The 16328-nt window shown below is 35.3% G+C and overlaps 1 protein-coding gene across 1 annotated transcript; it reads right to left on the reverse strand.

Annotated features, from left to right (window-relative positions):
- Positions 1-7895: 7895 nt before the first annotated feature.
- On the reverse strand, positions 7896-10037 carry LOC123315312. The gene has a single exon (XM_044900962.1). The coding sequence runs from the start codon at positions 10035-10037 to the stop codon at positions 7896-7898; it is 2142 nt and encodes a 713-aa protein (XP_044756897.1).
- Between the last annotated feature and the right edge of the window lie 6291 nt (positions 10038-16328).

The following is a 16328-nucleotide window of genomic DNA, read 5'->3' on the forward strand; positions in this document are numbered from 1 at the left end:
TGGAAACACCCCTCATAAACCTTTTAATTATCATATTATTTCCGATATCTATTGGGAGTATAAGTGCCAAAGCCGATCTGTGCGAATTGAAAGAGCAATAAACATTATCTGATTTCTCTAACATAGACTGAAAAAATTTTAAAACATCCCGGATGCTACCTTCAAACGGGTTTAGTTTTGATTTCTCACAAAAATTCCACCAAAGTTTATATGTTATTCCATACTGCTTAATGGTACACGCTAATAAGGACTGAATAGTTGTTTCTATTGCACATTCAGGAACCCCCTGAATAATTAAAGATCTCCTGATAATCTCGCTGCTACCAACGAAATACTCGCAGATAGAGGATGCTGGTCCAGACTGAAAGGAGAAATTAATAGTTTTGCATTTGTTTTAAATATAACTGGTTCTTTGCAACAAAGCTTTTTGAAGAGTGGATACCCTCGACTCCGAATAGGCCCTCCAGTTTTCTTGTGTGTTGATGTAAGATGTGAATAACCACAAATTACGTTCCCCACACCACTGCCATATCTTTTTTGACAATTCATGAAGGTGAATGTATTGGACACTACCCATACGATTTATACAGGCAATGGCTGTGGTATTATCACATCTTACCAGAACACTGCAATTTCTTGATTGTTTTGCAAAACATTTGAGCCCATAATAGACTGCCTGTAGTTCTAAGAAATTTATGTGATTTTTCTTTTCGTCTAGTGTCCACCAACCGTGTGTGTTTTCCTCATTGCAGTGTGCGCCCCAACCTGTGAGGGAGGAATCTGTGTAGATTTCTAGTTGAAAATCGTCTTTTTTAATATCATTTTTCGAATTAATGTTATTTAACCACCAGACTAAATCAGAGTGGAAACAGTTGGTCATTTTTGCATTATAATTCATGTTATTTTGTTTCAAAGCTTGAATTTTTTCTCTCTCGAATGCTTTGGTATAGAGCCATCCGTTGTTCACTGCCGGACAAGCTGATACCAATAATCCAGGTCTATGTCTCCAGCCCCCCCAAATTTGAATTTTCATCTTTTTTTTATGCTCAAGTTTTGTACTAGTTTTGTACCGAAATGTACCGTTGGAAAAAAGTTTTGTACCCCTAATTAAATTGATGAAAATACGGTTTTCAGTTTGGGGGGGCCGTAGACATGCTCACCCCCACTTTTGAAATTGCAATGTTTTTATATCTCAAAGTTTTGTACTAGTTTTGTACCGAAGTGTACCGTGGAGAATAAGTTTTGTACCCTAAGATTAAGAGGTCTTAGGAGGGTTTCAAATTGGGGGGGCTGGAGACATGTTTTCGAAATAATGAAGTTTCGGTTTCCGAAACAAGCTGAAACATGTGTACTAGTTTTGTACCGAAATGTACCGTTGAGAAATAGTTTTGTACCCTAATTAAAATGAAGAGAATACGGAGTTCAGTTCGGGGTAACAATAGACATGCTCACCCCTCACTTTCGAAATTGCAAATTTTTTATACTTCAAAGTTTTGTACTAGTTTTGTACCGAAATGTACCCTCAAGAAACATTTTTTTCCCTAAGATTAAGGGGTTTTAGTAGGGTTTCAAATTGGGGGAGGCTGAAGACATGTATTTTGAAATAATGAAGTTTCGGTTTCGGAAACAAGCTGAAACATGTGTACTAGTTTTGTACCGAAATGTACCGTTGAAAAAAAGTTTTGTACCCTAATCAAAATGAAAAAAATACGGACTTCAGTTCGCGGTAACAATTGACATGCTCACCCCCTCCCCTTTTGAAATTGCAAATTTTTTTTCTTTCAACGTTTTGTACTAGTTTTGTAACGAAATGTACCCAAAAGAAAAATTTTTGTACCCTAAGATTAAAGGGTCTTAGGAAGGTTTCAAATTGGGGGCCTGGAGACATGAATTCCAAATAATGAGATTTCGGTTTCCGAAACAAGCTGAAACATGTGTATTAGTTTTGTACCGAAATGTACCGTTGAAAAAAATTTTGTACCCTTATTAAAATGAAGAAAATACGGAATTCAGTTTGGGGAAACTGTAGACATGCTCACCCCCAATTTTTTTCATTTCAAAGTTTTGTACCAAAATGTACCGTCAAAAAAAGTTTTGTAATCTAAGATTGAGAGGTCATAGGCCATTCTACGAGAAAAATGAAAATCTTCAATTTTCTGATAACAGTTGAATCTTCTATACTAATAATATGAAAACACATTGACGTCTTTTTTTCAAAATCGTGTAGCATATTCTTACACAGACTCCAACCACTAGAGATAAAACATGAACAATCAACATACTATCAACAATGTTGATGCTATGGTATTCTCTTCTTTGGGAAACTCACAACCTCTTTGTCTTTCAAGACTTTCTAATTCACAGAAAAAGCTAACACATGGCGAAACTGTAAATAGGTTCTTTCGAAAGATTGATAATCTTCAGTAATATTGGGGTACTCAATTTATCAACAGAATGTTTCAGATTTCCCTTCTGTCATTTGACCATTTCTGGAGTAGGATTCAATTATAAATTCTTTTCGCTTTTTTACATTTCGGTACAAAACTTCGAAAGAGAAAAAATTTTAATTTTAATTAGTGGGGGGTGAGTACGTGAACATCCCGTCCGAACTGAAATACGTATTTTCGTCATTTCAATTAGGAGCACGGGCGTAGCCAGGCGGGGGGGTTTTGGGGTTCAAACCCCAAACCCCCCCCCCCCCCCCCCGAAATAATATAGTTACATAATATTAGTTTCAAATAGTTTCAATTTATATGTCAAAATCAGAAAAATTTCATTTCAAAACCCCCCCCGAAACACAACCCTGGCTACGCCTATGATTAGGAGTACAAAACCATTTTCAACGGTACATTTCGGTACAGAACTTTAGCGTTAAACAAGTGCAAAATTGATGACTTTTCTCAACGTCGCGTCGCCATGTATTCCTTTCTGATCTTAGGTTGATCAAATTTGACTTTATCAACGATTAATTTCGTTTTTAGAACGGTACATATCGGTACCAAACTAGTACACATGTTTCAGTTTGTTTCGAAAACCAAAATCTTATTACTTCGAAAAGATGTCTCCATCCCTGGAATTCTCCTAAGACCCCCAAATCTCAGAGTACAAAACTTTTGTTGACCATACAAAACCAGTACAAAATTTTTTCATAGAGAAAATTCGCATTTTCAAAAAAGGGGTGTACTTGCCTATAGCCCCTTATTAAAAATGATAATTCACTCATTCTATTTGGGGCTACAAAATTTTTTATCGAAGGTACATTTCAGTATCAAAAAAGTACAAAACCAATATCCCATATTCCTTGGTGTAAAAAAAACACCCCTGAAGCCACAGTACTTTATATGGAGCACAGGTACACCCCCGGGGTAGAGAAGTGTGCTGTTTTTGTGACGGTACATTTCGGTACAGAACTAGTATACATGTTTTAGCTTGTTTCGGAAACCGAAATCTCATTATTTCGAAAACATGTCTCCAGCCCCCCCAATTTGAAACCCTCCTAAGACCCCTTAAACTTAGGGTACAAAACTTTTTCTTGACGCTACATTTCGGTACAAAACTAGTACAAAACTTTGAGATAAAAAAATTTGCAATTTCCGAAGTGGGGGGTGAGCATGTATACGACCCCTCTAAATTAAAAACCGTGTTTTCATCATTTTAATTAGGGGTACAAAACTTTTTATCAACGGTACATTTCGGTACAAAACTAGTACAAAACTTCAGTGTCAAAAAAATTTAAAAATTCAAATTTCGGGAGGTTGGAGACATAGACCTCAATAATCCGATGAACTTAGCAAACTGCCTTATCCTAAAACTCTTTTCCATTTGAAAAAATTTTATGTGATATATTATTCTATTTTTCTTTTCAACCGGAAGTTCAATTTGTAGGGTATCTGTATGAAAAATAAATCCAAGAAACTTGCAGGTTGGGGATGGAGTCAAAACACTTTTTTCTTGATTCTCGGCTACCGGGGGTAGTGCTGGTAGTGGGGATACGTTTACTTTAAAATCTTGTGGATGAGTAGTACGAAAAGGCGGACTATATGGTGAAATAATTAACATCCTTGGACTGGATAGCGAAATATAATAACTATTTATTTCTAACACCTCGTCATTCGATTCGTTACATAGTACGACTCAACTATTAACTAACTTAAACATAGGTTAGAATCCTAATCCACAGAGAAAACATAGAACAAAATAAAGTATTCTTTTTCCTATTCTTAACACTCCTCCACAATTTGATAAATTTTTCTTTCCTTTACAAGTAACCTAATAAAGAAACTAATTTTTCAAATTGAATTCGTCCAATTGATTTAGTAGCAAATCTGCTTCTTGTTCGCATGTACTAACATAAGTAATGTTTATTAATTTTTTAACATAAATATCTTGAACAAAATTCACCTTGATAGATATGTGCTTATGTTCGTTCTCACACTTATTTTGCTTAACAATGTGAATAACACTCTGATTATCCTCATATATTTGAGATGGTATGATATTCTCTACTATACCTAGATCTAACAATAGGTTTTGCATTCACAATATTTCTGGAATAGTTATACTAAGTGCAACAAATTCAGCTTCACAAGAAGACAAAGCCACACTCTTTTGGTTTCGCGATATTCATTGAACTGTATTACCATAAATCTTGATAACAAATCCAGAAGTAGATTTACGATCATTAGCTTCATTAGCCCAATCAGCATCACAAAAGGCTTGTAAAATATTTTCTCCCGAAAAAATTTTATATACTAATTTTAGATTTATTGTACGCTTGAGGTATCTTAAAATTCTTTTCAAATATTTCCAAAGTAAATCAAATCAATCAATCGAAACCTAGTATGGTTTCGATTGATATCTACTCAAATATGATATCGCAAAACATATATCAGCTCGTGTAGTTAAAGATAAATACATCAAACACCCAATAAGTTCTCTAAACGGCTTATCATAAACAGAAACACTCTCTGAATAAACATCATCATCAATGCCTAAAGTTGGTTTGAGTTGCATTGGCGTGAACTGTCCACGACAATGCTCCATATTGAATTCAATTAATAATCTTTCAATGAAATTTGTTTGACTCAATTCAAGAATTTGATTCTGTATATCTCTGTCAACTTTCAAACCTAAAAAATAATTTACTTCGCGTAGATCTTTCATTATAAATGCTGTTTTTAGATATTGTTTCAAAGTAGTTAAACACTCATTATCATTACTAACTATGAGCAAATCATCAACCTACATTATCAAATATATAACACAAGTACCGATAAATTTTGTTAATAAACATTTATCTGATTCAGCAATTGAAAAGCCAAAATTGATTAAGGCCCGGTACTTTCACCTTCGAATAAATTTTATTCACTGTCAATAAATTTCCGTCAAATAATTTCCTATCTGAAGGATGCCTTATTTCGGTGCTTTCAGATGAAATTATTTGACGAATAACAATTCTATGAAAACACGGTATACTACTTTTCACTGATTAATGTAAAATAAGACACCGCATTGTAGAAATTGTCATTATTCCAACTAGAAAGCAAATATTTCGTGAAAATCACACAAAGAATAATTATATATAAAGAATCTAAAAAATTCAACCAATAATGACGTACCGATATTCGATCTATGACAAATAAACTCTTTCAATTACTATTAATATTTGCATCCATGTTTATCAAATTGGAAGAGATTCGTCGGAGAATTTTTAAATAAAGGATTTTTTGAAGAAAAAGTGTCCAAATTCCTGCTATCTCTTTCAATTACGTTTCAGTGACAGATTTATTCGATGAATAACACTATCTGAAACTGAAAAGACTGCATTTTTACTTAGGCCCGGTACTTTCACCTTCGAATAACTAAATTTATTTGACAGATAAGTCTTATTCATAGAATAAGTGAAAATGATCGTCTTTTCACTTCCAGATAGTGTTATTCGTCGAATAAATAATGCCTATTCGCCGAATAAGATATATATCGAATAAGGATATGTCAGATATGAACATAGAGATATGAATGTCAGTACGTTATTATTAGTTGAAAGTTTTGATTCTTGATATATGGTGATTCGTTGTGTTATTTGTTATAAATATTTGCTGGATATATCATTGAATTTTAATATGGATGATATTTTCGAGTTATTCAGCGATCCAGATCTTGAGCTCTTGGAATATACATATCCTGAACGAGGGTATCATTTAAGGCAAAGAATTGATCACTGTTCTAGATGGAATGATGAAGAGTTCTTCAGAAGGTTCAGATTTTCCAAAGCTACAGTTTCTTTTATTTTACGAGAAATTGAATCAGATCTTCGTAATCGAACTGATTGGTATGTGGTGTTTGTAACATATACCTTCCTATTATAATAAATTCATATATTCCCTTACAATTGTTGTGATTGCCTCTTTTAACTTCAGGAATTCGAATCGTGCTGTCAGTCCAATGGATAAGTTACTACTCACTTTGAGGTTTCTGGCAACAGGAGATTTTTATATATCCATGGGAGACTTTCTAGGCATTCACAAAACCACTTCTGGTAGAATAATTAAGCAAGTAGTAACAGCTATTTGTAAACTATTTCCTCATCACGTATATCTTCCAAGAACACAAGAGGAACAAGCAGCGGGAAAAAGAGATTTTCATGATATATCTCGCTTTCCTAGAGTTGTAGGTGCAATTGATTGCACCCATATAAGAATTAAGTCTCCTGGTGGACCAAATGCAGAAGTCTTTCGCAATCGAAAAGGCTTCTTCTCATTGAACTGTCAGGTCGTTTGCAATGCAAAATTGCAAATTATTGGTTTGGTGTGTCGCTGGCCTGGCGATAACCACATATTTGAAAATTCTGCAGTGAAAATGAGACTTCAAAATAATGAAATGGGAAATGGAGTCCTTCTTGCTGATCGAGGCTATGCGGCCAAATCTTTTATTATTACCCCATTGAGTAATCCACAAAGCGAGGTAGAAATTTTGTACAACGAATCTCACATCAGAACCAGAAATACCATAGAGCGTCTTTTTGGAGTGTGGAAAAGGAGATTTCCAATATTATCCATCGGAATAAGATGTGACCTGACCCTTACAAAAAGGATAATAGTAGCTTGTGCCGTTTTACACAATATTGCCGTTCAGCAGAAAGAACGGCATTTTGCAAATGGTTTCAATTTTCAAGAATTTCCGGAAGATAATATTGATGATTTTCTTAGATTATTTCGAACAATTGTTAAATAGTGGAAACACAGACTAGTTTTCTCAAATAATAAATTTATTTCTAATACAGAATATCTAAATTATTGGAGTTTTTTTTTTCTTGAACTTATTTCAATTTCAAGCAATTCCATTTCTTTTTCTGCCTTTTTTTTTCTCTTTCATTTTTTTCTTCGGCACGTCTATCTTCCTGCCTCGCATTATGTATCTGCTGTATCAGCAATTCTTCCCGTAGCCTCAGGAGATTGTCTATTTTCTGATTATTGTCCTCTTCGTTTCTCCCACGTGGAGTAAGCACTGGATGCCTCTTTGACTTCAAGACAGCGGGTGACCAATCTGTCCAAATCCTTTTTCTTTTCTGCATTTTATCCTGAAATTACGAAAATGTTTATTGTTTTGTATGTGTGTTGTGTGTAGACGACACCAATTTTCTGAATTATTTGTAAAAAAAAAACAACAAAAGACAAATATCGAATAATTACGTTTATTCAACGTGATGTTTACATTAGCGTGTATCGCAGACGAATGAATAAAATTGCCGCGCTTCTTGTCGATGCCTGCCGTATCCCCTCCTTTCGGCGAATCGCTCGCATCGATGTCTCGCTTGGATCTTGGATCAGCGGCGTAGAGGGAACGGGTTCTAACATATACCGCCCCCCTTGAAAGCCTCCAGGCTTTTAATAAGGCTATTCTTGATTTGGTAGGACACACAGTTTCACCGCTGGTCGTTTGAAGACACCAGTGGCGGTTTTGATGGTGACGGCTCGGACGATGTTGTCTTTTCCCGGATGGATCTCGATGACTCTCCCAATTCTCCATTTTAGAGGAGGAAGCCCATCTTCCTTGCACAGTACGAGAACACCAATCTTCAGCAAATCATTGCAGCGCTCTTTCCATTTCGTACGCTGTTGCAAGCTGGATATGTATTCGCTTTTCCATTTGGTCCAGAATTGTTGCAGAATTTGCTGGCATCTTTGGAATCGTGAGAGACGATTCATTTTCATATCTAGCAGATTGTGGTCAGGTATGGTGTTTAAAGATCCACCAATTAAGAAATGCGCAGGAGTGAGAGGTAATGTATCATTTGGGTCATTAGAAAGAGGATAAAGCGGGCGGGAATTCAAGCAAGATTCTATTTGGCATAATACCGTAGAAAATTCTTCGTAGGTTAATTTTGAATCTCCCATCACCCTGTATAGATGATGCTTCACTGATTTCACACCAGCCTCCCATATACCACCAAAGTGGGGTGCCTTTGCCGGAATGAAGTTCCAGCAGATTCCATCAGAGGTTAAATTGTTTGCAATGATTTCACTATTATGTTTGAAGAAGTTTTTTATTTCATTATTCGCACCTACAAAGGTAGTGCCATTATCCGAAAATAAGATAGCCGATTTTCCACGTCTCGCAAAAAATCTCCTCAAAGCAGCTAAAAAACATTCGGTGGTTAGGTCACTCACAACCTCTAGATGAATTGCCTTAACACTGAGACATACAAAAAGAGCTATATAAGCCTTCGTAGTTTTATAATTTTTTGTTTTTCTGTCTCTGATTGAAAATGGACCTGCATAGTCAATACCAGATGTCGAGAATGGACGCGATGGCGAAACTCGTTCTTTGGGAAGATTGCCCATAAGATATTTTTCGGATTTTGCTTGGAAGCGAAAACATCGTGTACATTCGTGTACGACCTTCCTTACGAGATTTCGACCAGAGATTGGCCAGTATCTTTCTCTCAAAGATGCTAATAATAGCTGTGGACCGGCATGCAATAGGCGAATATGTTCATGTCGAGCTAAAAGAGTCGTGAAATGATTGTTGGCTGGTAGCACGGCTGGGTGTTTTTTGTGGAAGTGGAAGTTCGAATTTTGTATTCTACCACCAACTCTGATGATTTGCTCACTGTCCAAGAATGGGTTCAGACCTGCGAGATTACCTTTGTAATTGACGTCGTGTCCCTTGGAAAGAGCATTATGATCTTGAGGGAAAGCGTGCCTTTGGACAATGCGTATCAATAGATTCGAGGATTCTTGGAGTTCTGAAGGCGTTAAAACACCAAGTTTTCTGGAATTGGGTTCAGTCTTGAGGTTATTTTTAAAACGGACTATCCAGGCGAATGTCCTTTGTAATTTCAAGAAGGATGAAAATCTGCCGATATTTTCCAGGAAGTTGTGATCGATACTGAGAAAAGTTTTGATATGTTTCATTTCGGGAAGATCATTTGGTGTAGGGATTGAAAGTTTATTCATTGGCCAATCGCTGTCCGAGTGGACAAGCCACTTGGGACCATGGAACCAAAGACTGTTATTAATGAGTTTTGTAGGGGTTACTCCTCGTGACAGTAAGTCTGCGGGATTTTCTGCGGTGTTTATGTAATTCCAACAATCGGGATCGGTTAAATTCTGAATTTGAGCTACTCTGTTGGCAACAAAGGTTTTCAATAAACTCGGAGAAGACCTTATCCAAGCTAATACGATTGTGGAGTCGCTCCAATAGTATGTTCTATTGAATGATATTTTGATTGAGTCCTTCACCTTGTTCATGAGATCAGCCAACAGTGTGGCCCCACAAAGTTCCAGTTTGGGTATTGTGGTTTGTTTCAAAGGTGCAACTCTCGTTTTTGCACAAAGAATGTTGCAAGTATAATTGCCGAAAGCATCAATAGAACGAATGAATACACATGCCCCATATGCAGCTTCTGAGGCGTCACAGAAACCGTGTAGTTCTATCGAAGTAGAATCGCTGCATTGAACATGTCGAGGGAATTCAATCTCATTCAGTTTGTTGAGATGTGAACGATAAGATAGCCATTTCGAATGTAGATCCATGGGAATGCTTTCATCCCAAGAGATGTTCAATTTCCACAGTTGTTGCAAGATGATCTTGGCAACAATCGTAGCAGGTGAGAGAAGCCCGAGTGGGTCGAAAATTTGGCAAATGGATGACAGTATTTGACGTTTTGTGATTTTTTCGGTAAAATTATTACTGGAGATAGTATAGGTTAAAACATCAGAGGAAGAGTTCCATAGTAAGCCTAAGGTTTTATTTTGTTCTCTACTGCCGATGGTGAGTAGAAAGTCTTCTTGTGATTGTATTTCTTGAAAGTTTGATACCCATTTTCTCAAGGTAAAACCGTGCTGTTCAAGAAGATTGGATAAAATTCGTTTTATGTAAAGAAGTTCTTCGAGTGAATCGCTTCCAGTAAGTAGATCATCTACATAAAAATCCTGCAGTATGATTGAAGCAATTTTCGGAAATTCAACTTGATGAAGATATGCTACTTCATGTAGGCATCGAATAGACAGGAAAGCTGCACAGGCAGTTCCGTAAGTAGCAGTGTTGAGGGTAAAGGTTGAGATTTTCTCATTTGGATTGAAACGCCAAAGAATTTTTTGCAGAAAACGATGTTCGTGATTGATGTAGACCTGCCGATACATCTTGGTTAGTCAGCACTAAGAACGAATTTATGCTTTCTGAATCGTAGAATTATTGAGAATAAGTCGTCCTGTATTGTTGGACCTACCATTAAGATGTCATTGAGGGACAGACCAGAAGAGGATTTGGCACTGCCATCGAAGACAACACGTAGCTTTGTGGTAGAGCTGGTGTCTTTCAAGACACAATGGTGGGGAAGGAAAAAACCAGATTCGTCAGTTTGATTGTCAGTTAGAGACATGTGATTCAATGTAAGATATTCTTTCATAAAATCATGATATTGGGCCTGTAATTCTGGATTTCTCAGTAGTTTTCGTTCCATGGCAAGAAATCTGTTGGTAGCAGATGTCCTTGAATCGCCCAGTTTTACAGGTGATTCTTTTAGGGGAAGAGATACTGAAAAATGTCCATCAGGTCTGTGAATTGTGTTTTGTTTAAAGTGAGTTTCGCAAGCATTTTCCTCTTCGGAAACGTACTTCACCTCCGGACATTGTTCAATCTCCCAAAACTTGCATAGTTGTTCGTTCAATTCGAGGGTATTAATACTGAGGTTACACTGATATTCAGGATTTGTTTGCCCTTTCGTGTGAATTGGTCCCGAAAGAATCCAACCTAGTTTGGTTTTTTGGAGAATTGGTTGGCCGTTGCCAAGTTTTATTTGACCAATACTGACAAGTTCCCAGAAGATTTCAGCTCCTATTAGTAAATCAACAGGGGTGGATTCATGGAAATTTGGATCAGCTAAAGTAATATTTTGCGGGAGTTTCACAATATTTTTATTGAATGTGAAGGAAGGCAAATTACCAGCAATATTTGAGAGAACGAAGCATGGTAGTGTTGTTTGATAATCGTTTGTTTTGGAGTGAATGTTCGCAAATGTCGTGTAGTTGATGTTGGACTTGACTTGGTTGATTCCAGAGATAGAGAAATTAATTTTATTCATTTGTAAACCTAGTATTTTGCATATTCTTTCGGATATAAAGTTACTCTGTGATCCAGAGTCGAGCAGAACCTTGCAGTCATGTGGATTACCATGTTTGTCTAAGATTTCGACAAGTGCTGTGGAAAGTAGAACAATGGGTTTCATATAGGTATTCATGGATGTGAGAGCTATTTCCGAGTTATTCACGGAAGTATTTTGTTGTGAACTAGATGCAGTAGATTGAATTTCAGAATTGGAAGAGCGTTGTGTGGATGCAGATGATGTGGAAGTATTTGCTTTACTGTTAAAGTGAAGAAGAGTGTGGTGAGGTTTGTTGCATTTTCTACAACCAGCAGATCTGCACTCTCTTGTTAATTGCCCCACTCGTAGACAATTTACACACAATCTCAATCGTTTGGCCTCATCCAATCTCGAAGTGGATTCTAATTTCAAGAATTCAGGACAAGCGTAAATTAGGTGATCGTTTTTGCAAAATGAACAGGAATGATTATGAGTGGTCACAAACGACCTGGATGTTTTTACGTTCACATTAGTGTGTTGTTTGTTATGGACCTTATGCTGCATATTTTCATTATTCAACTCAAGCGATTCCAAAAATCTACAGCGACCCTTTAGAAAATCAATGAATTCACTGAGTGACGGTAATTTTGTCGAATTGTTGGATAGCTCCCATTCACGCCTGGAAGCGTGATCTAATTTTGTGGATATTAGGTAAATTATTAATGCATCCCATTTATCAATGGGAAGTTTTAGTGCTTCAAGTGCTCTTAAGTGTTTTTGCAATCCATCTAAAAGTTGTCTAAGCCCTTGATTAGATTCTTTCAAAATGTTAGGCAAATTGAAAAGATGCTTTATGTGATTATTTACTAAAATTTGTTTGTTCTCAAAACGTTCAGTGATGAGTTTCCAGGCAACATCATAGTTATCAGCAGATATTTCTAAGGCTTTGATCGTTTCTGCGGCAGTACCCTTCAAAGAAAGGCGCAGATAATGAAATTTTTGAATGTTTGACAAGGAAGAGTTCTGATCAATTATTGAAATAAAAGTATCCCGAAAAAAAAGCCCTTGGTCGTATGCTCCATCAAAGCTAGGTAAATTGAGTGAAGGTAATTTTATGTCGTTGGTAGAAATTTGATTGGAGGTAGACGCCTTAGCTGAATTTTGATCGTTATTGAAATCAAATATGAATTTTGTAGCATTTGCTGTGACTGTATAAAAGAGATTTTCGAAAGTTTCACGTTCTTTAGCGTGTAATGTATCTATGTTATTGTCATATTGTTGATCCGCGATTTCTATTTCCGACTGAGCATTATTGAAATCATGTATCAACTTTTCAGCTGCATTCAACCTGATTTGCAGTTCACAGATATTTATTTGATCGGGTGTGAGCGATTTAATGCTATTGAAGTAAGTCGTGAAACGTGTAAGGGAGCCTTTAATGGCTGTTCTCTTTTGTTTAGGGTCTGACATAGTTAATTGAGAATTGTAAAGCGATAAATTAAAAATGTGAACAACAAAGAGTCAAATAAAATCTTGCTTGTATTTTCAAAGGATTGGTATAGAAAAGGATTGCGCACTGACCTTTTTTCCAAGAATTTCAACCAGCTGTGTGAACGACTTCTATGGTAGACGTTGTCGAAGCGAAAGTGTATGTAGCTGCCTCCGGTCGAGGGGTTGATCACGTGTCTTGACTGTGAAGATGGACGCAGCGGCTGAACAGGCTCTTACGATGGATCAGGTGCAGGTGTTTTCAACTAATTTCCACTGTTTTCAATGAAAATGTTATCCGGAACGAAGGACCATATGTTTTGTATGTGTGTTGTGTGTAGACGACACCAATTTTCTGAATTATTTGTAAAAAAAAACAACAAAAGACAAATATCGAATAATTACGTTTATTCAACGTGATGTTTACATTAGCGTGTATCGCAGACGAATGAATAAAATTGCCGCGCTTCTTGAGCATACACTAATTTCTCCCCGGTACGAAATTTCTCGACCAATCAGGAAACAGCACTGTATACCACTTATTTCCTCCCCACGTCGACGATTAGGTCGTCGACGTGTAGGAAAACCAAAATGCACCATAAACAACATAACCTGTATTCCGATAGTGACAGAGTGACAGCGACATGATCAAAACAAAAATGTTTTGATTGTAGCAGGTGGAATATGCTATTCTTTTTCATATTTGCGTGTTATTTTAAGGCCTAAATTTAATTACTTTTGTGGAGAGCAAAGATGTTTGCGTGTTGTTTGTACGTGTGCATATATTTTGTTCTGAATTTTCGAAGACTTGCGGATTATCAAATGAATTCAAAGTTAGAATATATAGATTTGTCATCAATTTTGTAATAAAAAACAAGCAGAAATATTGTAGTAATTCATTTGGGCATTACGATTACGAGTTCAACTTTTCGCAAATTACATACAGTTCGAGTACAATTCAAAAACTCTGAAGTGAAAAATAAAAAATTTTGATTACAGCAATTCGATAACGAGTTACGAATAAGCATGATCCATTATTTGTGAAGCAGTGAAAATAATGCCACAAATAATATTATCTTTTTTTGTATATTTCATTTGATCATCTCTAAAAAATTATGATTCGTACATACTGACAGTAGGTCACTTTGTATTATAATTGGAAAGGCTCAAAAAATCTGAAATTAATTTCCTACTGAGGAGTAAAAGAAAAAATGTCTCGCTATTGATAAATGTGCTTCATTATTGTTATGTTAGTATTTAGCTGAGATTTGATCATCTCTCTCTGATTAGTACCGAACATACTTAAATTTTGTATTATGATTTGGAAAAACTTAAATCAGTTTCATTCTAAGGAGTAAAGGAAAAAAAAGTCTTGCTATGATTAACATGCTTCTTTATTCATCTCTTCCCAAAATAAATTTCAATCGATATCTGAAAGAAAGGTATGGGCCTTTTTCTATTTCAAGTTTTAGAAAATTGGAAGAATTGTACAAAAAACTATCCCACACAGAAAACAGTCTCACCTTCATGTGTAGATGCAGAGATAATAGATTGATTCCAAAATTCCTGAGAATTAGGCTACCATTTCGGAGTAATGGTTCGGAAAAGATTAAAAACAGGTTCGGTTATGCGTTGGTAAGAGAAAGAATAAATTTTCTCAGATATAATAAGGTAAGATTTCAACAAAATATATTAAGGTTAGAAGAAGAAATTTTCCGTAACCTTTCAAAGGAAGACTTTGAACATATTTTACATTGTGTGAATATTTCGTATTTCCATGAATATGAGAAGAGCAAACGATCTAATTTCAAAAAATTTAATATACTAATGGAAGAAAACCAACAAAAATTCAACAATACAAAAATCAGTAACAACTTCATTAATAAAACGGTAATCAACTTATCTTCACGAAATTTGAATGAAAATGAAAAATTGATATTATCAAAAGGACTCAATTTTGCTATAACTCCAAAACACATTCCAACATTAGATATAATTACAGCTATTGAAAAAACAGCCCAAAAACTTCCTCTTGATAAATCGAATGAATTTAGAGTACTAAATAAATTGTTACTTGATAAACCTTTTAAAATAAAACCAAATCTAAATAAAATTGAGAATAAAACTATAACTTCATTGAAAAATGATAATAACATTAAAATTTTACCTGCCGATAAAGGAAATGCAACAGTTATTATGGATTCAGGTGAATATAAAAGAAAACTTTTAGAAATTGTTGATGATACCGATAAATATTCCAAAATCAAAAAAGATCCAACTTCTCTCACAGAGAATAAAGTGAAGAAAATTATTTCAAAAAATTCCAAAAAATTCACATATGCTCAAAAGAAATTTATCACACCATCTTATAGCAAACCCCCACATTTATACGGCCTACCTAAAATACATAAACCTCTTATTCCTTTGAGACCAATAGTAAGTTCACTCGGATCCCCCTGTCAAAATTTTGCTAAATATATTTTACAATTTTTGAACCCATTAACAGGAAAATCAACTAGTTTTTTGAAAAATACTCAACACTTTCTTGAAAAATTAAGAAATTCTAACTTAAATGCAACAGACATCTTAGTAAGTTTTGATGTAGTAAATCTTTTTCCAAATGTTCCAGTTGATAAAACTCTTGAAATAGTGAGAACAAAATTGATTAATGATAGAACCATTTATGAAAATTCGAAATTGACTATTGATGATATAATGGAGATATTAGAAGTTTGCCTGAATTCCACATATTTTCAATTAGATGATGTTTTCTATAAACAAAAATTTGGTATGGCTATGGGTTCTCCTTTATCACCAGTAATGAGTAACATATTCATGGAATCTTTCGAACAAAAATATATAGACACATACCCACTAAAACCAAAGACTTGGTGGCGATATGTAGACGATATTTTTGTGATTTGGCAACATGGTAGAGATGAACTAGAGAATTTTTTTGATCATATCAACAACAAAGAACCTACAATAAAATTTACAATGGAATTAGAGCAGGATAACAAAATTTCATTCCTAGATGTTTCAATAAAAAAGTTTCCGAATTATTTCGAAACGAGCGTATACCGAAAAAAGACACATACTAATAGATATTTAAATTTTTATTCCAATCACCAAGTAAGTGTCAAAAGAGGTATCATTAAAACACTTTATGATAGAGCTAATTTAATTTCATCTACACCCGAAATTAGAAATAATGAAGTTGACTTCATTAAACATTTTCTTAGGGATAATCAAT

The sequence above is a fragment of the Coccinella septempunctata genome, chromosome 6 (assembly GCF_907165205.1).
Source record: "Coccinella septempunctata chromosome 6, icCocSept1.1, whole genome shotgun sequence".
In the NCBI taxonomy this organism is placed as follows: Eukaryota; Metazoa; Arthropoda; class Insecta; order Coleoptera; family Coccinellidae; genus Coccinella; species Coccinella septempunctata.